We start from the raw sequence: 23,181 nt of genomic DNA on the forward strand, positions 1-23,181 counted from the left end.
GTGCAGTCCAGAGCGGAGGAGGATGAAATGTCCTCCCATTATGTTATCAGCCACTAGATGAAATATCCTGACCTGCCAGAGGGGCTGTGTAACTGGCCATAGAGAGCACCTGCTGAGAGGGTATTAGAGGAGAGAAAGAGAGAGTGCACGAGAGAGCGCACTCTATGTTTCTGTTTATCAGGGAGTACTTCTACTGAGCTCCTTTACACTCTGGGAGGTCATTCCTCCCTGTCTGTTCTCTTACTGAGCTCCTTCCCACTCTGGGAGGTCATTCTTCCCTGTCTGTTCTCTTACTGAGCTCCTTCACACTCTGGGAGGTCATTCCTCCCTGTCTGTTCTCTTACTGAGCTCCTTCACACTCTGGTAGGTCATTCCTCCCTGTCTGTACTCTTACTGAGCTCCTTCACACTCTTGGAGGTCATTCTTCCCTGTCTGTTCTCTTACTGAGCTCCTTCACACTCTGGGAGGTCATTCCTCCCTGTCTGTACTCTTACTGAGCTCCTTCACACTCTGGGAGGTCATTCCTACCTGTCTCTTCTCTTACTAATCTCTACCCGGTTGCTGCAGACGGAGCTGTTGGCTACATAGACAAAGATTTATATTTAAGACTGTCATAGTACTGTGTAGTATAGTGTAGTGCAGTGTAGTAGTGTAGTGCATTGCAGTGTAGTCAAATCAAATTGAATTTGTCACATGCGCCAAATACAACGAGTGTAGACTTTACCATGAAATGCTTACGAGCCCTTCCCAACGATGCAGTTCAAAATAATCATAAAAAGAAAAATAGTACCAGATCAATGTGCAGGGGTATGAAGTATTTGAGGTAGATATGTACTTGAAGGCAGGGTAATGTACCTAGGCATCAGGGTAGATTATTATAAGAGTAAAATAAAGAACAGAGTAGCAGCCGCAGCATATGATCAGTGTAAAAGTGTGTAAGTATGTGTTTGTGTGTGTGAGTGAGCGTGTATTTAGTGTGTGTAATGTATATAGTCTTGTGAGTGTGCATAGAGTCAGTGCAAGATAGCGTCAGTGCAGATAGTCCGGGTAACCATGTAATTAACTATTTAGCATTCTTATGGCTATTTAGCAGTCTTATGGCTTGGGGATAGATGCAGTCTCGGAGTCTGTTGTTCCGAGAGCCCATGTTCCAGAACCGTTTGCCAGAACAGTCTATGGCTTGGGTGGTTGGAGCAATGTTTCACGACTGTGCAGGTGTGTGTGGACCATGTTAAGTCCTTAGTGATGTGGACATCAAGGAACTTGAAGCCCTCGACCCGCTCCACTACAGCCCTGTCGATGTGGATGGAGGCATGGTCTCTGCTCTTTTTCCTGTAGTCCACAATCAGCTTCTTGGTCTTACCGACATTTGTAGTGTAGTGCAGTATTATAGTATACTATATAATATTATACTATAGTACAGTATAGTAAGATACAGTACACTAAAGCACTTTATTAAACTTTGCTGAGAGATGGCAGCCCACCCACTCACTCAGTAACAAAGCCTCAGTTCTTCACTGCTGTGGTTCTGATTCTCTCTGTAGGTGTAAATCAATGTCAATGTGCCCTTTGAGCACCAGTCAAATGGTGTCAATGAGTGAGATATTGTCAAGGGAGCTAACAGCTTATCAATCACTAACATTTAAAGGCCAGGGATTTTTTCTCTGTGGAAATGTCTCAATTGTGAGTGAAAAGCTAATGGCTGTTTCCTTGCGGATAACATTTTCTATGTTCTTAAGGTATTCGCTCGACCTAATGTAAGTAGCCTAGCAATTTATAATAACAGCACACTGTATAATAGAATCACAATAATTAGCCTACTAACAGACAAGGAACAGTACCACTCCATATATACACTGACAAAACCTGAATAGGACTCACTTGTGTTTGAAGCCGTCTGTGGTGGTGGTGAGGTTGACCTGCATGACCGTCTGGAACTCAGTCTCCTTACAGCAGTACTTGAAGGCTGTGTTGTTGTGGTGACAGCAGAACATGTAGGTCTTGTTGTCAGAGAGACGAGGGCAGTGGAAACCAAAGTGGTAGCGCCCCTTGTGGTCGGAATATGGTTCACACACTCTGAAATTAGCTGATAGAGCTGTGGAAGAGAGAGAGACAGAGAGAGAGAGAGAGAGAGTCTAATACTGTAGTCTTCTTGGAAAGCACTTACACTTTGTGAGCTAAAATATTTTTTTGAATTGTTTTACAAATCTGATAAATGGATTATAATGATTGGGAACATCATGATTCAGCTTGTTGTGATTTCAATTACATTGCAAATGATAGAAAACCAAACAGAAATCAACAGGCATTTACTCATATCTGATTGAGTCAACCAGAGAAGTGTTTCTCTTTGATGGGAGTCATGGAAACATCATTTGGCAGACTGGACTCATGTAGATGATCACCAATTACCAATCTGTCATTGTAACAGACCAGAGATAATGATTAAGTCTGTATCATATGTCATTGTGGACCAAGACAAAACCACTTGTTAGACAGACACCGTCGCAACCGATCAGGATTGACAATTGACAATTTGGCATCTTTTCATATTTTATTAATATATATTATATATATTTTATTATAATATAATAACAGGTAAAAGCGTCCCCCATAGCATAGCTGGGGAAAACCCTTCCAGCATTAGGGAGTGAGTGCTGCCTGCACTAGCAATGACAGAGGACGAGAGGGGGGTAATTATATATTTCTGCTGCTGATGGTAAAGGTATTATCTAATCCTATGCAGGCCAAGCAGGAACAGATTGGTCATTTGAAAGGGGAGAACACTCAGATCTAATGAGCTTGGTTTATTGCCTCACTCTGGGCCGGCTGACTGAATGGCTGGCTAACTGACTGGCTGGCTGGATAGCTAGAATTGACTTCCCTCCGACTCGCTCTAATTGTCAGGCTTTTGCTTCCATGCTGAACAGGGAAGTAGAATGAGGAGTGGGGAGGCTGTAATGAAGCCTTACTCCAGAGGTTTAAAGTCAGAGATTGATTTGAGAGACAGAGAAATTGGCTCTTTATTCTACGTTGTATCTTTGCTAGGAAATAAGATACATTTTATTGTATTTGATGAGACAAGGAAAACTTCATCTTGAGGTTTAATAGTATGCAGACTCTCACAAAAGTGTGTGCACTTAAACACACTCACAGCAGTACATTCACACTCACAGCAATACATATCTCATTACCCTTCTTTATCTGTGAAATAACCTCTCACAAATAGATATATGCCACTTATCTTCTGAAATACAATTTCTGTCAGCACTCAAATCTAGAATTCATATACTTGTACTGAACTGACAGAAAAGAGGAGCTTGCAGATGTCACAGAAAAATATAGATGTCATTTGTGTACATTTTCAGGGACAATTTCTCAAACCTGTACAGACCAGACCTGTAACTGTATACTGCAAGATAAAGGTACATGTGAAGATGATATATAAATCAAACCAGTAACTTCTAAAAGGTCAAACATCAATCCCAAACTGACATTGGAAAGACAGCATTATTTATGCTTAACTCCGCCTCTGGTATTCTGATCCTATAGCTAATCTCATAATTGACAGGATATAAAGGAGGGGTCAGCGGTAATAGTAGGGTGAATTGGCAATAAGGAAGCAGAGCAGCTCGGGATCAGAAGTGGACCATAAAGTCCTCTAATGATGCAAGACTTAAAGAGTTAGGGAGAGGCAGACCAGGGGGAAGGCAGTCTCAGTCTTATTAGATGGGAAACAGCTGGATCTGGTTAGGAAATCATCGTAAACATTGCCATGTTGTTAATTACATTAACACCTTTACAATTTTAGCATATTACAGGAAGCAGTTTGGCTCTATTGTTACGTTTATAACCTCAACCTGTGAGCTGAAAAAGAAAAAATCAAGATAACATTTGTAGGATACCGACAGAGATTCACAAATGCAGTAATCAACAATGATGTTTTACCATGCAGAATACTGTTCCTGAGACAGTCATACACCAGTCTCGCTTGCCAGACTCATAGGCAACTATGGGAAAAGACTACACACTTAAACACAAACACTGTGACGGAGCTGGCCATACCCTGTGCATATCAAGAGGTTCAAATAATAACTGGACTGATAAAAATGGTCAGAATTCAATAAATATTTATGAGGCTATAAAACAGATGTTTTTAAAGAGGTTGAAACCCAGACCATGCTAAAAGGTTATTAAAACAAAACTTTTCCTGCAGAAAATATAGCAAGTCTACCTCTTCCAAGCATTTTTCCCCCACTGTTCAAACAGACCACCTTTCAAGTCACAAACCAACACACCCGAAAACACTGAAATTGACAAGACAAACTACTGAAATGTTGAGGATGAAGTGTTAAATGTACAAATATGTAATGGCTTGAATAATGTCCGTTTTGGGCCCAATTAACACATAAGTAACAAAATCACACATTTAAAAAAGGTGAAAGTGAAGATACATTGAATGCAATAAAATGCCATCTTCACACACACACACACACACACACACACACACACACACACACACACACACACACACACACACACACACACACACACACACACACACACACACACACACACACACCATAACGAAGAGGTTAAAGCCGCACTGACCTGCGGTGGACAGCAGGAGGAAGATGACCGTCAGGACATTGAAGGACTGCCGGCTGGTGACAGTCATCTTCGGGTCCTCATATAGGACAGAGGACAGGAGGGGGATTCTCTGCTTTAGCTGTACCAGGACATCATCTGCTCTCTGACCCAAACAATCACATTGCTGCTTCTGTCCGGTGAGCCACCTGGACGCAACAAGAGAACCAATGAATCACTTAATTTCATTAAATGTATGTACATATAAAGCCTGTTGTGGAAGAACTATATCAACAGCTGTCAAAAAAGGGCCACAGAAACTAAGAGTATAGAATCTTTGGATCAAATAACATAAATCTAACCACAGGTTATTTTCTCTGATTGGACAATTGTCCCTTGCAGCTTTCACCAAGGACCAAAACCATTTGAAAAAGTGTTTCTCACCCTTCAAATAGTTGTGATCAATAGGAGTGCTTGTGTTGGGAAATGTGGGACTCTCTCACCTAGTGATAAATCATACAAAGTGAGAAGAGGACCCTGTCTGGCTACAGAGGTTGTTCTCGATGAGTCTGCTTGTAGTGATGCATCACAGCAGTTCATGGAGGAAATCTCTCGTTTAAATACCGAGTGTCACCCGCGAGGCCTGTGTCGTGGCTGCCATTACCATCGCACCACTCTATCAAACCTGTCCAACATCCGTACACTGTGGCTTAGTGAGATAAATGGCACACTTTTTTTCCTTCCTTCTTTTTTTTTTTTTTCTTCTTTTTTTTCTTAGTGAGGAATGAGGACTGTTTCTGCTCTTGGACAAGTTTTTGCCTCTTGTTTATGCTTAAATTAAGGATGAAGTGCAATTGGTCACTGTGTGTTCCTGTGGATTTGATGTTAATCTGAGATTGTGAAATTTAAAACAACAGACTTAGTCATCAAACACTCTGAATAACCATGAAGGGTTTTAGTTTAGTGCGACAATCTCCTCTTGCTCGTCTGAGATACAGATACAGAAACACTAATCAGCAGTGTAGCTACATCTGTCAGAGCTAGGAGGAATCCTACATCTCCCAGGGGGAAGAGGAGAAAGCCTGGTGAGGCTGGTTCCTGCTTCATAACATTGACGATGCAGAAAATGTGGATGTCTGTCTGCTGAGGCTGTTGGTCTCTATCACTCTGTGTGATTTCTGTCAATCTACCCATACCTGGTCCTGTTTGGTGCAGTATATCTAGCCCTGGCCTGTATGTCCCTGACAAGAAAGGGGCAATAGGTACTGTTGGAACACAACCAAAGCCAGATGGCCGCCATACTGTATAGTGCTGTATGGAGAGAATACTGTTTGTGCTATTACAGTATAGCAGGGTTTTTTCAGTTTTTGTCTTTAATAGCTCTTTCCTCCTCAGGGAGGTAGTCAGAGAGTCTCTCTAGACTGAGCTTGTTAGGGCAGCCGTGCCTTCCTTTTTTCCTTTTCCTCTGCCTTCTAGAGAGAGAGAGAGAGAAAGAGAGGAGAGAGAGGAGAGAGAGGGAGAGAAAGAGAGAGAGGAGAGAGAGGAGAGAGAGGAGAGAGAGGGAGAGAAAGAGAGAGAGAGAGAGAGGAGAGAGAGAGGAGAGAGAGGAGAGAGAGGGAGAGAAAGAGAGAGAGAGGATGAAGGTATCGGGTTCTGTCAGACAACATGTGACTCGTGGCCAGGGATTCCCATCCTCTGAAAGATCCTCCTTCCTCCTCCCCAGGCTGTCTTTCACAGGGTTTTACATGAATTCTGCCTTTTGAATCTTTTTTTAAAATGTGGAATCTCCCCTTTGTGTCATCGGCTGTCCTATTTAAGTCTACATGGTGTAAACAGACATTTATTCTGATAAACAAAGAATCTGATGTGGAGACAGAAGGTTTACATAATGAGCTTAATGTAAGTGAAGCAGAACTCCTATTCCCAACACACACACAGAATATAATCTCCGGAGTTGAACACATGTACTGCACATGTGAACAGACATGTTACACAAATGGATGGGCAGCAGGCTGTTTGCAGCATATTAATTAAAGACTGTCCTAAGATGTAACGCAAAATGTCAGAATATTCTACAACAACAAAAACTGAACAAATATTATGCAATGTAAGCATAATTTGCTAAGGAGCAGCACAAATTAAGGAGCAGGCAGAACACCATATTCAATCTATTACAGTATTATGCACAAATTGCAATTTTTTCTGGGCTGGACAGAGAAACAAACAGGAGCAGGAAATGTTACCAATTACTCCTGCATGCTGTCATGCTTTCACCTGTCACCAGAGGGTCACAGAGACCGTCCTAGAGACATTTACGACACTCAGCTGTGTCCTATTTAGAGGTGTGTTTTCTGTTGTCTTTTGCTGAAGCTTGAATTATGTGCCGGGTTCGTTTGTCTCTTGATTGAGTTTATTCGAGACTTAGTGTTTGTTGTTTTCCCAGTGATCCTTCCATTACCATTTCTCAGTAAAATATTATGTTTATCCTTTATTCCTTGTCTGGTCTCTTCTCTGCACCTGGGTCCAACCTCACCATGTCACAGCAAGCTTCAGCCCACAACACTTAACCAGCAGAGATCACCCAGATCAAGAATGTTGTAAACCACCAAGGAGCACAGCTGGGGCGGCAGCAAGAACAACTCCTCCAGATATCAGAAACACTCCGGGCGCTTACCAACTTCCTCCAACCACAGTCCAACCCCAACCCAGGAGGAGCCAATGCCCAAGTCTCATCACTCAGTGCTACAGGTGTCGTCGTAATTCCTCCAGGGAACCTGCACAGGGAACCCAAGATCCCAGGCCCCGAGCGGTATGACGAAAACCTGGGAGTGCAAGGGGGTCCTCGCCCAGTGCTCTCTGGTGTTCGAGCTACAGTCATCCTCGTTCCACACCAATCGGGCCATGAATGCCTACATAATCGCTCTACTCTCAGGCAAGGCTCTGGCATGGGCTACGGTGGTGTGGGAGCAGCAGCCACCATCCTGCAGCTCCATATTAGCTTTCCCTGCAGAGCTTCAACCACCCAGTCGGAGGACGAAAAGCGGCTAGCCGACTTTTCAACATCCGCCAAGGGGCCAGACCAGTGGCTGACTTCGCCATTGAGTTCTGCACCCTTGCCGCCCAGAGTGGGTGGAATACACTGGTCACCGCTTTCCACCAGGGGTTGTCTAACTCCATCAAGGATGAACTGGCCTCTCGGGAACTGGGAGATGTCACACATGCACTATGAAGTCTGCATTACTACCAGACAGGAGATCCAGATCTGTCAGTTGGTTGATAAGAAACTACTGAAGGTTTCAGTCTGTTTGCAAATTCCGACGAGATAGAGAGAAAGACACACTCTTATTGCATTCTTACGCTCTCCTGTTTTTAATAAAACATTTGCTTCTAGCCAGTGACACATTTTGCTTTCTAAAAATGCTGTTTTATTTGCTCTTGAGTTTGTTCATTTAATGCGTTTGCATCTTTTGCTGGGCTAGACAGAATATTCCCTCCTGGATATAGATTTCTATTTGATTTATTGTTGAATGGCTGTTCAGCTGTTAAATCCAAGGAAATGACTTCAACCCCTTTGACTCATTTACCGTATTGTCAGCCTAGGAAGTGCAGCATGTAGGGCATCACTGACTTTTCACCTGTATTTGTCTCGTTGAAATGCCTGCATGGAGCGCTAGCCTTGATGTCTCCTCATTTCCTATAGCCACACAAATAGCCTTTTTGGTTGCAAGCCCTCTGTCTATCCATCCTAATGTACAATACTACTGTGCCAATCTGTCCCCCGAGACACAAGAGGAGTGAGTTTGTGGGGAAATAAGATTAGCTGTCACATAAGATTGAGCATTCCGGTCAGCTATCGTCTCCAGGCAGCAGGTCCTGGTCTCACTGATGGTCTGATTGATGCTCTTTATGAATTCATATCCGAATGAATTGGATTTTATTCCAGTTTTATGACTTTAGAGTTTCAGCTAGAGGCTGTGCTGTGGTCCGTTATGAGCCAACATTTGAAAGCTGTAGTAACGCTGGGATCTAATGACTGTAATTGACACACAAACCTCGACAGCAGATCATGATCAAATAGCTTAACGGGGACCGTCCGGTGCTGTGCTTTCATGCTCTGGTCTCTGTGTGTGTGTGTGTGTGTGTGTGTGTGTGTGTGTGTGTGTGTGTGTGTGTGTGTGTGTGTGTGTGTGTGTGTGTGTGTGTGTGTGTGTGTGTGTGTGTGTGTGTGCGTGCGTGCATATATTTGTGTGTGTGTGTATAAATGTATAAGACTCTTTCCTTTGTAGAGGTGCCATTATTTGGCATGAGTGCATTTTGTTTTCCAGTCTAAATTACCATGCTTGAAATATAAAAAGCACAAAATCCCCCCCCAAATTCGAGGTGCCTTGTGTACATCATACCTGCTGTTCCCGTAGTGACGGCTCTGAAGAGGATTGAGTTCAGTCCTTTTTCTAAAAAGATTAATATCCTCAAAATAAACACAAGGCAGTAGGGTGCAAATGCAAGTGGACTTGCGGCTTGAGGTTGCCTGGGAAACCTTTTCTCACAAAAGAGACGTGGGGGGGGTTATTGCTCTATCTAGTGAGTAATTAGCATCTGTGGTAGTGAACAGGAAATTCCAATAAAAGAAAACAACACGGCAGGGTCACCTTGCCAGGGAGCGTGTTGTGTTTGTGGTGAGTGTGGCTAATGCTACTTTACTGGGCTGCTGTATTGTGTGCCTGCCTGCATGGGAGGATTGTTTTTGGCTTGTAACAGTTTGTTAATTAAAGCTAGAATCCTTAGTTGCTACATACATTTTTTGGACTTATACATGAATTATATATACTAATTGACTCTTGAAGAATATAACTTACAAATGCCTCATGAGCTTAGTTTAACTGTCCCACCACATCAGAACCCAAAATAGAAGTAAACATTATTTGTAAACAAAGTGAACTATAATTTTGATATAATGGATACCTTACATTTCTCCAGGCCCATCCCTCAGCTATCACTAAAACACAGGCAGGGTGTCCAATCTATTATTGTTTCAATTAAGGATTACAGTTTTAAGTTGACAAAATCAGAGGAATCAGCACTGTAATCAAACTCAATTCAGCTGGAGGCCTGTTGAGATGTGTCTGTGGGGAGAAAACGCTGCCCCTCCCCCATCCCACACACTGCTCATTCTTCTCTCGTCAGAATCCTCAAGGTCAGATATGAAAAGTGGGTTTCTTTTTGTTTGGAAAGGCTAGAAGTGGGGTAATTGTGGTGATATTCTTTCCAAAGGCTTCAAAACAACTATTTCGAGCCTGAACGCATATGGGATGAAATAATATTGTCACATGGCTAATTAATATTTTCTATGTCTTAGAATATCTCAATATCTCAAAATCAATCTGTGGCAACATGCATTTAGCACTAACATATTTGAGGTTTCCTCATTTCTTTGACTAGACCAATATTGTGAAGCTTGACTTCTCATTGAATATGGATTGATATTGGCAAGTTGAAAGTGATGGAAATAGGATACAGACATAACTTGATTAAGACGTATCCACATGCATGAACCGTTCAAAGGGATATATTAGCAACATGCAAAAGCCACCCAGCGGTTTTAAGCAGAGCTGATCTGAATACTCTCTGGGACAAATTAGAATTTAACTGACGATGATGTCCTTTTGGTGCCAAGCTCACTCAGTAATACAAATATACAATCAGCCGAGAGATTTTCAAATGAACCTGCCACTGGAGTTTAACAAGTTGAATTCGTTATACAATCAAGGTCCTCAAAATAAATTGGGGATTGGAATTTATTAGAACCCCTATCATATTCCAAGTATTTCTCTGTTTCTCTCTACTATCTACAAAGCCCATGCTTCCCAGAGGATATAAAATACTATATACTATGGTCCACTTCTCTGAGAGAGAGAGAGAGAGAGAGAGAGAGAGAGAGAGAGAGAGAGAGAGAGAGAGAGAGAGAGAGAGAGAGAGAGAGAGAGAGAGAGAGAGAGATAGAGAGAGAGAGAGAGAGAGAGAGATAGAGAGAGAGAGAGAGAGAGAGAGAGAGAGAGAGAGAGAGAGATCAGCCAAATTGAGTGAGGCTAAGTGGAGTACGATGAACACAAAGGGAGCAGCTGCCTGTATTGCCACCAGTCAGATAGTCAACACTCATGTCTGGCTGCCTGTATTTTTTTGTATTGTTGTGGGTAGCTTTAAAGATGCAGCACTTACAAATTTGTAACATATTGTAAAAATTGGAATTTGTAACATATCCTACCCCAAAAATATACATTATATGAAATGGATGACATAGTACACCATTTTCGTGGGACCCATTTGGCTCGTGAGCGCTACTTTCAAAACTACTGGCTGAAATTATACAACATCTTAGAAGCATTGCTTATAATGGAAACACATGGGAAGTTTTAAGTATGAATATCTTGTTAGAATTATGTCTCGTTAGAATGAAAGATTTCACTGAGCACCAAAATGTGTTGTAGACTAGATGTACCCACACTAAGCCATTCTCATAAACAGCATGGTTGTCTACTGATATGTTCATTGAGAGTGTTGATGTAATAAATCATTAGGGAATGATTAATATCATCCAGTAGTTATGGATGATTCTTATTTTCATTAATGTTGCATTAATGTCTCTATGATGTTGGATTCCATATTTGAAATTCCTATCTGGCTATTTGTCCATAAGGTTATTGGGGTAGGAGTATATTTAGAGGTTAGGGTCAGAGGATGATGTGGTGGCAGTCCAAGAGAAATTAGTTCAGCCCAAAGCACAGTGTCAGAGAATCCAAACAAACAGTCTAGTTGTGTCTGGGAGATACTGTCTTGTCTGCCCATATCAAAGATCACATACAGGGATAGGACATCTCTCTGGAGGATATTTTTCTGAGTACCCATAGCCTTAGTCCTGCTATTGTGGTTGTCAGACTACTTGCCTAAACTATAAATACTGTAACTGAATTTAACAATAAACATATTGACTGAGATGAATGACATGACATCAATCTCCCTTAATACACAGGATCGGTGTCCCTATACCGGGACGGTTGAGCTATCATGCGCTAATGTGATTAGCATGACAGTTGTAAATAACAGCAAACTTTCCAGGACATAGACATGTCTTATATGGGCAGAAAGCTTGAGTATCAAGTCCCTAACAAGCCCAAAAAGGGTACTACATCCTGTTATCAGAAGTGTATGTAGAGGAGTGTTGGGTTTGGCACAGCATATAACCCTCCTTAAACCAAGATACAGAGACACCGCAGAAGATATACACCCAGAGAGCTCAGACTCCACCAGGTCACAGAGGTCACTGGGCAAAGGTCACACACATGCTTCACACACAAACACTGCTTCTGGGAATCACTCTTGCTCTGAGAGAATATCTGTTTTCTATCACTCTACTCTTGGTTTCAAACACTAATGGTGTTTTGGCAGGTGGTTATACGGACTGTTAACTCCAAAAAGTGGAGAGTTGAGGAGAGCTCTTCCAGCTAGATCCTGTATCCAGAAATTGTCATGTGAAGTGTTGGGTGGCTGGGCCTTTACTGAGGAATCCCACCTCATTACTGAGCCTGTCTGTCCTCTTAATAATACATACATTATCACCTAATGTTCTGTTAGATATTTTTATCAACTTAAGTTCTTGCGAACATAACACGTTTTGAACTTCTATTTGCTATTTCATGGCCTGTAGGCCTCATTGACCTGAGCTCATACAAGGCATTTTGAGTTTAAAAAAGTATGGATAAGTATGCATAATGCATGGATGATTTTGACTATAACAAATACTCAGATGAAACATTGTGATATTTATCACAGACTAATTTGTGTCAAAGTTTAACAAGGACACTCCTCCTCACCAGTGTCATGATCAAAGATATGATCAAGAGCCTCACATACAATATATCGTTTGGTCATTGTGCTGCCACAGAATGAATTGTGAGCAAGACCTCAAAAAAGCTTTATATACCAGAGCTGCGAGAAAAGTTCTATAGATTATTGAAACAATGTTGCAATTGTTTGTGAGAATGTCAACAGGTGTGGTTCCCATGGGGGAAAAATTATATTGGGGAAATGTTCCCGTGGGGGTTGCCATGGAAGCCAAGAAGGGGAGTGAGGTGTGTGTGTGTCTGTGTGCTCAAACACACATGTATGTGGGGGTCTGGGAGAGGAAGTGTGTCCATCTGATGAATGGGCATGTGCCTGAACTCAATTTTATACACTAATTGTAGACTCACCCATTAATTTCTAAGGACTGGTAATTTTTGATTGGGAACACCACAGGCGTACAAAAGTTAAATAAAGCACCCAAAATGTAATGGAAATCATCTAAATGTATTTTGTGTGTTCAAATGCCCTGTGTGGACAAAGTCAGGGAACCTTATGACAATCAGATTACATTAACTACATTTTTCAGAGAAAGAACTTGTAAATCGGTCCAATTCGACCGGAACACAGCAGGAGGGTTAATGACCAGAGACACAGCAGGAGGGTTAATGACCAGAGACACAGCAGGAGGGTTAATGACCAGAGACACAGCAGGAGGGTTAATGACCAGAGACACAGCAGGAGGGTTAATGACCAGAGACACAGCAGGAGGGTTAATGACCAGAGACACAGCAGGAGGGTTAATGACCAGAGACACAGCAGGAGGGTTAATGACCAGAGACACAGCAGGAGGGTTAATGACCAGAGACACAGCAGGAGGGTTAATGACCAGAGACACAGCAGGAGGGTTAATGACACACAGCCACAGTGCCTTCAGAGAGTATTCATACCCTTTGACTTATTCAACAGTTTGTTGTGTTATAGACTGAATTCAAAATGGATTGAATATATTTGGAATATATTTTCTCACCCATCTACACACATTACCCCACAATAACAAAGTTAAAACATGTTTTTTGAAATGTTTCCAAATGAAATACAGAAATATCTCACTTACACACCCCTGAGTCAACACATGTTAGAATACCTTTTGGCAGCGATTGCAGCTGTTTGCTTACCTGGATTGTACAATATTTGCCCAATATTCTTTTCAAAATTCTTCAAGCTCTGCCAAATTGGTTGTTGATCATTGCTAGACAACAATTTTCAAGTCTTGCCATAGATTTTCAAGCAGATATAAGTCAAAACTGTAACTCAGCCACCCAGGAACATTCACTGTCTTCTCTGTAAGCAACTCCAGTGTACTGTAGGTTTGGCCTTCTGTTTTAGGTTATTGTCCTGCTGAAAGGTGATCTCATCTCCCAGTGTCTGGTGGAAAGCAGGCCGAACCAGGTTTTGCTCTAGGACTTGTTCTTAGCTCCATTCTGTTATTTTTTTTATCCTGAAAAACTCCCCAGTCCTTAACGATTACAAGCAGCTAACACTATGCTTGCAAATATGGAGAGTGGCAGTTTGTATTCAGGTCAAAAAGTGTATTGCTTTGCCACATTTTTTGCAGTATTGTTGCAAACAAGATGGATGTTTTGGAATATTTTTTATTCTGTACAGGCTTCCTTCTTTTCACTCTGTCATTTAGGTTAGTGTTGTGCAGTAACGACAATGTTGTTGATCCATCCCCAGTTTTTTCCTATCACAGCCATTCAATTCTGTAACTGTTTTAGTCACCATTGGCCTCATGGGGAAATCCCTGGGCAGTTTCCTTACTCTCCTGCAACTGAGTTAGGAAGGACGCCTGTTTCTTTGTAGTGACTGGGTATATTGATACACCATCCACGTGTAATTAATAACTTCACCATACTCAAAGGGATATTCAATGTTTGTTTTTTACCCATCTTCCAATAGGTGCCCTTCTTTGTGAGGCATTGGAAAACCTCCCTGGTCTTTGTGGTTGAATCTGTGTTTGAAATTCACTGCTCAACTGAGGAACCTTACAGATAATTGTATATGTGGGGTACAGAGATGAGGTAGTCATTCAAAAATCATGTTAAACACTATTATTGCAGACAGTGATTTCATGCAACTTATGTGACTTATTAAACACATGTTGTCTCCTGAACCTAGTTAGGCTTGCCATAACAAAGGGGTTGAATACTTATTGACTGAAGATATTTCAGCTTTAAATTTTTTATTCATTTGTAAAAATAAAAAAAATACATTGAACAACATAATTCCACTTTAACATGGGGTACTGTGTGTAGGCAAATATTTCAAAAAGATGCATTTAATCCATTTCAAATTCAGGCTGTAAGACAACAAAATGTGGAAAAAGGGATATGATAACTTTCTGAAGGCACTGTAGTTCACCTTCTCAGTCAAGGTGAGGTGATGGAACTTTATAGAAAAGTAACGTACTGGGATTTCAAAAACACTTCTGACATCATATATTAATAAGAAGATGGGACGACATAGTGTTAGCTTTAGGAACGTATTTCGTAAGATAAACCGGATATACAGTGCCTTGCGAAAGTATTCGGCCCCCTTGAACTTTGCGACCTTTTGCCACATTTCAGGCTTCAAACATAAAGATATAAAACTGTATTTTTTTGTGAAGAATCAACAACAAGTGGGAAACAATCATGAAGTGGAACGACATTTATTGGATATTTCAAACTTTTTTAACAAATCAAAACCTGAAAAAATTGGGCGTGCAAAATTATTCAGCCCCCTTAATTAATACTTTGTAGCGCCACCTTTTGCTGCGATTACAGCTGTAAGTCGCTTGGGGTGTCTCTATCAGTTTTGCACATCGAGAGACTGACATTTTTTCCCATTCCTCCTTGCAAAACAGCTCGAGCTCAGTGAGGTTGGATGGAGAGCATTTGTGAACAGCAGTTTTCAGTTCTTTCCACAGATTCTCGATTGGATTCAGGTCTGGACATTGACTTGGCCATTCTAACACCTGGATATGTTTATTTTTGAACCATTCCATTGTAGATTTTGCTTTATGTTTTGGATCATTGTCTTGTTGGAAGACAAATCTCCGTCCCAGTCTCAGGTCTTATGCAGACTCCATCAGTTTTCTTCGAGAATGGTCCTGTATTTGGCTCCATCCATCTTCCCATCAATTTTAACCATCTTCCCTGTCCCTGCTGAAGAAAAGCAGGCCCAAACCATGATGCTGCCACCACCATGTTTGACAGTGGGGATGGTGTGGTCAGGGTAATGAGCTGTGTTGCTTTTACGCCAAACATAACGTTTTTCATTGTTGCCAAAAAGTTCCATTTTGGTTTCATCTGACCAGAGCACCTTCTTCCACATGTTTGGTGTGTCTCCCAGGTGGCTTGTGGCAAACTTTAAACAACACTTTTTATGGATATCTTTAAGAAATGGCTTTCTTCTTGCCACTCTTCCATAAAGGCCAGATTTGTGCAATATACGACTGATTGTTGTCCTATGGACAGAGTCTCCCACCTCAGCTGTAGATCTCTGCAGTTCATCCAGAGTGATCATGGGCCTCTTGGCTGCATCTCTGATCAGTCTTCTCCTTGTATGAGCTGAAAGTTTAGAGGGACGGCCAGGTCTTGGTAGATTTGCAGTGGTCTGATACTCCTTCCATTTCAATATTATTGCTTGCACAGTGCTCCTTGGGATGTTTAAGCTTGGGAAATCTTTTTGTATCCAAATCCGGCTTTAAACTTCTTCACAACAGTATCTCGGACCTGCCTGGTGTGTTCCTTGTTCTTCATGATGCTCTCTGCGCTTTTAACGGACCTCTGAGACTATCACAGTGCAGGTGCATTTATACGGAGACTTGATTACACACAGGTGGATTGTATTTATCATCATTAGTCATTTAGGTCAACATTGGATCATTCAGAGATCCTCACTGAACTTCTGGAGAGAGTTTGCTGCACTGAAAGTAAAGGGGCTGAATAATTTTGCACGCCCAATTTTTCAGTTTTTGATTTGTTAAAAAAGTTTGAAATATCCAATAAATGTTGTTCCACTTCATGATTGTGTCCCACTTGTTGTTGATTCTTCACAAAAAAATACAGTTTTATATCTTTATGTTTGAAGCCTGAAATGTGGCAAAAGGTCGCAAAGTTCAAGGGGGCCGAATACTTTCGCAAGGCACTGTACTTACAGAGCATTATAGATACTGTAGTTCATCATGCTACAGTGATGAAGCACACTGACCCATTCCATTCTGGCATGCTCTCTAAAAAAAAATCGATATCATTTTAACTAAAATTCTGTCCCTTCTCAAAATATTATTTGAAATATACACTTGGCTCTCCAACCCTGTTCCTGGAGAGCTACTGTTGCTCCAACTGTAATCTAGCGTACCTGATTTCAATAATTAACTAGTTGATAAGCTGAATCCGGTTAGATACAACTGGGGTTGGAGTGAAAACCTACAGGATGGTAGCTCTCCACGAACATGGTTGGAGAGCCCGGCACGAGGCACTTAGATATTAGCTGAATTCCATTGTGATTACTTTTTGCAGGATTTTATACAAAATGGGTATGAGATCTCATCGTTGTGAGGTAAAATCTGAAATCTCATTACATTAACATTTTGTGAATATGGTTGATTGAAATAGTAGAATACACGAGGTGCAATTTCGAAACTTGGTTGTGCATCAGCAGTTTTCCTCTTGTTATATGTCACACACTGACAGTCACTCAATTAGCCCATGTCAGTTACACTATTTTTGATTGGTAAATGAGTCTAGACAGCTATCTAAACTTCTAGTAATCATGGCTGAATTACCGACCTGGGCATGCAGGGCACGTGCTCAGGGGCCCTGACCACCATGGGGCCCCCATTGATGTTGTTAGTTACTCTCACTCAGATATCATATTAACATAGCATAAGTCACGGCAAAATGTGTAGAATTGCAGGATGTACTTAAAAAATACATATTTTTAAAGTGTTATTAAAAATATTTTTTCTGCTAACAGATCCATCTGTTCGTATACAATTGTAGTTTGTGATCCCAGTTAATGTGACTTACTGTGTAGCGGTGAACTGTTTAGCTAATAGGCTAAGGGTTTGTGATCCCAGTTAATGTGACTTACTGTGTAGCGGTTAACTGTTTAGCTAATAGGCTAAGGGTTTGTGATCCCAGTTAATGTGACTTACTGTGTAGCGGTTAACTGTTTAGCTAATAGGCTAAGGGTTTGTGATCCCAGTTAATGTGACTTACTGTGTAGCGGTGAACTGTTTAGCTAATAGGCTAAGGGTTTGTGATCCCAGTTAATGTGACTTACTGTGTAGCGGTTAACTGTTTAGCTAATAGGCTAAGGGTTTGTGATCCCAGTTAATGTGACTTACTTTGTAGCGGTTAACTGTTTAGCTAATAGGCTAAGGGTTTGTGATCCCAGTTAATGTGACTTACTGTGTAGCGGTTAACTGTTTAGCTAATAGGCTAAGGGTTTGTGATCCCAGTTAATGTGACTTACTGTGTAGCGGTTAACTGTTTAGCTAATAGGCTAAGGGTTTGTGATCCCAGTTAATGTGACTTACTGTGTAGCGGTTAACTGTTTAGCTAATAGGCTAAGGGTTTGTGATCCCAGTTAATGTGACTTACTGTGTAGCGGTGAACTGTTTAGCTAATAGGCTAAGGGTTTGTGATCCCAGTTAATGTGACTTACTGTGTAGCGGTTAACTGTTTAGCTAATAGGCTAAGGGTTTGTGATCCCAGTTAATGTGACTTACTGTGTAGCGGTTAACTGTTTAGCTAATAGGCTAAGGGTTTGTGATCCCAGTTAATGTGACTTACTTTGTAGCGGTTAACTGTTTAGCTAATAGGCTAAGGGTTTGTGATCCCAGTTAATGTGACTTACTGTGTAGCGGTTAACTGTTTAGCTAATAGGCTAAGGGTTTGTGATCCCAGTTAATGTGACTTACTGTGTAGCGGTTAACTGTTTAGCTAATAGGCTAAGGGTTTGTGATCCCAGTTAATGTGACTTACTGTGTAGCGGTTAACTGTTTAGCTAATAGGCTAAGGGTTTGTGATCCCAGTTAATGTGACTTACTGTGTAGCGGTTAACTGTTTAGCTAATAGGCTAAGGGTTTGTGATCCCAGTTAATGTGACTTACTGTGTAGCGGTTAACTGTTTAGCTAATAGGCTAAGGGTTTGTGATCCCAGTTAATGTGACTTACTGTGTAGCGGTTAACTGTTTAGCTAATAGGCTAAGGGTTTGTGATCCCAGTTAATGTGACTTACTGTGTAGCGGTTAACTGTTTAGCTAATAGGCTAAGGGTTTGTGATCCCAGTTAATGTGACTTACTGTGTAGCGGTTAACTGTTTGGCTAAAAGGCTAAGGGTTTGTGATCCCAGTTAATGTGACTTACTGTGTAGCGGTTAACTGTTTAGCTAATAGGCTAAGGGTTTGTGATCCCAGTTAATGTGACTTACTGTGTAGCGGTTAACTGTTTAGCTAATAGGCTAAGGGTTTGTGATCCCAGTTAATGTGACTTACTGTGTAGCGGTTAACTGTTTAGCTAATAGGCTAAGGGTTTGTGATCCCAGTTAATGTGACTTACTGTGTAGCGGTTAACTGTTTAGCTAATAGGCTAAGGGTTTGTGATCCCAGTTAATGTGACTTACTGTGTAGCGGTTAACTGTTTAGCTAATAGGCTAAGGGTTTGTGATCCCAGTTAATGTGACTTACTGTGTAGCGGTTAACTGTTTAGCTAATAGGCTAAGGGTTTGTGATCCCAGTTAATGTGACTTACCGTGTAGCGGTTAACTGTTTAGCTAATAGGCTAAGGGTTTGTGATCCCAGTTAATGTGACTTACCGTGTAGCGGTTAACTGTTTAGCTAATAGGCTAAGGGTTTGTGATCCCAGTTAATGTGACTTACCGTGTAGCGGTTAACTGTTTAGCTAATAGGCTAAGGGTTTGTGATCCCAGTTAATGTGACTTACTGTGTAGCGGTTAACGGTTTAGCTAATAGGCTAAGGGTTTGTGATCCCAGTTAATGTGACTTACTGTGTAGCGGTTAACTGTTTAGCTAATAGGCTAAGGGTTTGTGATCCCAGTTAATGTGACTTACTGTGTAGCGGTTAACTGTTTAGCTAATAGGCTAAGGGTTTGTGATCCCAGTTAATGTGACTTACTGTGTAGCGGTTAACTGTTTAGCTAATAGGCTAAGGGTTTGTGATCCCAGTTAATGTGACTTACTGTGTAGTGGTTAACTGTTTAGCTAATAGGCTAAGGGTTTGTGATCCCAGTTAATGTGACTTACTGTGTAGCGGTTAACTGTTTAGCTAATAGGCTAAGGGTTTGTGATCCCAGTTAATGTGACTTACTGTGTAGCGGTTAACTGTTTAGCTAATAGGCTAAGGGTTTGTGATCCCAGTTAATGTGACTTACTGTGTAGCGGTTAACTGTTTAGCTAATAGGTTAAGGGTTTGTGATCCCAGTTAATGTGACTTACTGTGTAGCGGTTAACTGTTTAGCTAATAGGCTAAGGGTTTGTGGCAATTTTAGATATTTTTTTTGCTGTTCTCCGACAGTATTTTTGAGTTTTTAAATTGTATAGAAATGCAGTAAGTGATCTTCAACTTTCTTTAAGAACAATTAAAGCATTTCTTAACTTCAGTGTGAAACTAACTGGATTCTGCAACAATTATGGATGATAACGCTCTGAAGGTGTATCAGGGGGAGTTGGGATATGCAAAAAACACATTTCCAATTCACACATGCATATTAATTCACACTTGTAAATGTGCGAAATAGGACAAATATAAGCACCCACCAAATTATTCGTATTATTATTCATATTACTATTATTAACGGTGGGGAAGATGGCTCATTATAATACTGTCTGTTCCAGATATCAGGAGTCATAAAAAAAACAGATCTTATAATGAATCACATTCCCTCGATCTTTATCCCAGACAACAAGGCCAATACACACAACTACAGTCATTACTACAGACATTACTACGGCAGAAATATCACATGTTCTGTTTAATGCACAGACTTCTCAGTGTAATTTTGTGCAGTTTTCCATGAATATAATTTGATTATGAAAAGCAGCTGCCACATACATCAGTGGATCTGGATCAGAAAGAGACAAAAATCGACTCTCTTACAGATGCACCTTTTTATTTAATTTTTATCTGTGGTTCCCTGTGTCCCTGTGCCATCCTGTCTGTCAGTGTACGTTCACACCAGACCACATGGAGATGAGAACATTGTCAAAGAAGGAAAGTACACCTTGCTCCACTTTTAACCCTGAGAACTATATACCAATCTATCGTTCCAGTCCCACTGCTCTGGTGAGTCTCTCTGTCGACAGTCAACGGACACTTAGAGGGAATAGGGGGAAGTCCTGAACATGCCTCATGCATTGGAATCTAAACTGCAGATATGAACAGCTTGGGTAAAAAGATTATGTTACCACTGAACATCAATGAACAAATGATGAGAGAAATGTTGTCCCTCTGAGCAAGGACAGTGAGTTATGGGTGGTAATTGCATCCACTCTCTCATGGTTTGTTTAAACCCAAACCTTGGATATTACTACTCGTGTTCTGAGTGATGTTGACTTAGAGGTCAGTCCATTTTCTCCAATATAGATAATGATATTCTTGGGAATGAGCTGGCACCTTTGATGGTGGACGTGAGGTGAGGTCACATATTCCCTTCGGTCACCTGGCTGTCACATTGCATGTGGTCAGACACTAGAGAGGCAAAGCTTTGACATTATCCTTTTATCTGGGGTGAAAAGTTCATCCTGTCCTGACGCTTGGTCAAGTTGAGACAAAGAGGCAGCTAGGGGGACTTCATGCCGTAATGCTAACACATTCACCTGTAATCACGAACAGCACGTGTCAGACATTGACATTCCTCCCTCATTCACTTTTCATTCGATCTGGTGGCATTCGCCTCTGTATACACCTACTGGCTGAGCATAGGTCAGTGAACCTTAAGTCTATTATATGGACAGACACACCCCTGCCTTCTCACTCTCCCCTCCTTACTGAGCTGTCATTATCTGTTTTCTAATACAGGTATAGGGTGTACTGTGACACTGGTCTGTCAAAGGCCAGATCCACTAGTCAAGCAATTGGTCACAGGCAGGTAGAGCAAGTAATGAGTATTGACGACGGGGAGCTGAGCCATTCATTACAGTATGATTCAGACATCGGGCTTTTCAGAACATTGAGTTCCTGCTCCTGTGGATCCATACAGTTTTTTGTAGTATGAATCAAGACATTTTGCCAATGGTAGGAGCATGGTGAGTGTCATGCTGATTCCATGGCATCACAGATTAATTGCTTTCTCGGTCTGATTGTGTTAAAATGCAGAGAAGGCTTCAATAGTACCAATATTAGCACAGTTTATATGCGCCATTTAGCAAAGTGCAGCCATTATTGTAATTCTAAATCTTGTTTATCAATAGGTCAATACTTCCATAGCCAGGTAGTATAGGATTTAAAAATGTGAATCATGTTCTGTTGACCCAAAGATGCACTTCTGTACACAGAGCATTAACACAGAAGCACACAGCACATTAGTATTCAAAACTGCCAGTGGGTGAAAATGTCTCTGAATTTCAACATCATGTTCTTTATTTTATTATTCCTGCTTCTCATTTCAGCAAGGCTTAAATACACAACGAGAGAGAGAGAGAGAGAGAGAGAGAGAGAGAGAGAGAGAGAGAGAGAGAGAGAGAGAGAGAGAGAGAGAGAGAGAGAGAGAGAGAGAGAGAGAGAGAGAGAGAGAGAGAGAGAGAGAGAGAGAGAGAGAGAGAGAGAGAGAGAGAGAGAGAGAGAGAGAGAGAGAGAGAGAGACTCTACCCTCGTATTGGGTGACAAAGCAACCACCCACAAATAATGTTAATGTGTATACTGATGGAATGACATTGTAGTGAAGGGTGACTACAAGCAAATCAACACTATTGACATTTCAGTTTAATTAATGCATTTAATGGATTAATGGAATGTGGTTTTATATGGAGTAAACAACAACGACAAGCTTTTAATTTGCACTGTTTTATCCATTGAGCAGACACGGTAATACACAGCAGTAAACGGTGTCTGAATGCATAGAGTTCTCTATTCCTAGTATCAGATATTACACTTGACAGTGTAACAGGGTAGACCGCTAGCTTACTGCGTCTGGCGTCTAATGGTTTTAAATACAAGGCCCCGCGGGCCCACAGACACAGAGGATACACAATACAGCTGATGAGATGAGAGTCTATTATACATATATTCCTGCTAGGTTCCTGCTAGAGATGATCATCTGTTGAGTGGAATTGGATACGGGGGAGCATCAAAGGCAATGTCAAGGAACCGACTGCTGTATATGAACTGAGGCTGCCTGCCTGGTTCCGTCAGTCACACAGAGAGAAACAGAGACAGAGAGAGAGACTCATAGACCCAGCCCTGAAATGGGGAACTCCGTATGAACTTTATGCAGAGACAACTTGATAAGACTGATATTCTATATGGTATTCTGCGAATTTCAACTACAGATGTTTATTAAAAGTCATTGACAGTTTTTTTCTTAGCTAACAATCTAAATGGTTTGTTTGTAGACTTGGCCTGCTGATAACCTGTCTGTGTTATCTTAAATAAGACATCTCAGTCTTATCCCCCCACCATAAAAAGCTTATACAATTAAATAAACCTTTCACTTTTCTTTGCTGATAGGGGATAAGTGGTTGTCTCA

At 41.2% G+C, this 23,181-nt stretch overlaps 1 protein-coding gene across 1 annotated transcript in view; it reads right to left on the reverse strand.

The window, feature by feature from the left end:
- Window positions 1–23,181, reverse strand: part of shisal1a (shisa like 1a) — a 42,944-nt gene that overhangs the window by 16,346 nt on the left and 3,417 nt on the right. The window contains exons 2-3 of the mRNA XM_020492437.2: window positions 4,612–4,796; window positions 1,882–2,095 (exon numbers count right to left, since the gene is read on the reverse strand). Of these exons, the coding sequence (XP_020348026.1) occupies window positions 1,882–2,095; window positions 4,612–4,678 (281 nt within the window). The 5' untranslated portion in view covers window positions 4,679–4,796. The remainder of the gene's footprint in view (window positions 1–1,881; window positions 2,096–4,611; window positions 4,797–23,181) is intronic.

Source organism: Oncorhynchus kisutch, linkage group LG10 (genome assembly GCF_002021735.2).
Source record: "Oncorhynchus kisutch isolate 150728-3 linkage group LG10, Okis_V2, whole genome shotgun sequence".
NCBI classification, from domain to species: Eukaryota; Metazoa; Chordata; class Actinopteri; order Salmoniformes; family Salmonidae; genus Oncorhynchus; species Oncorhynchus kisutch.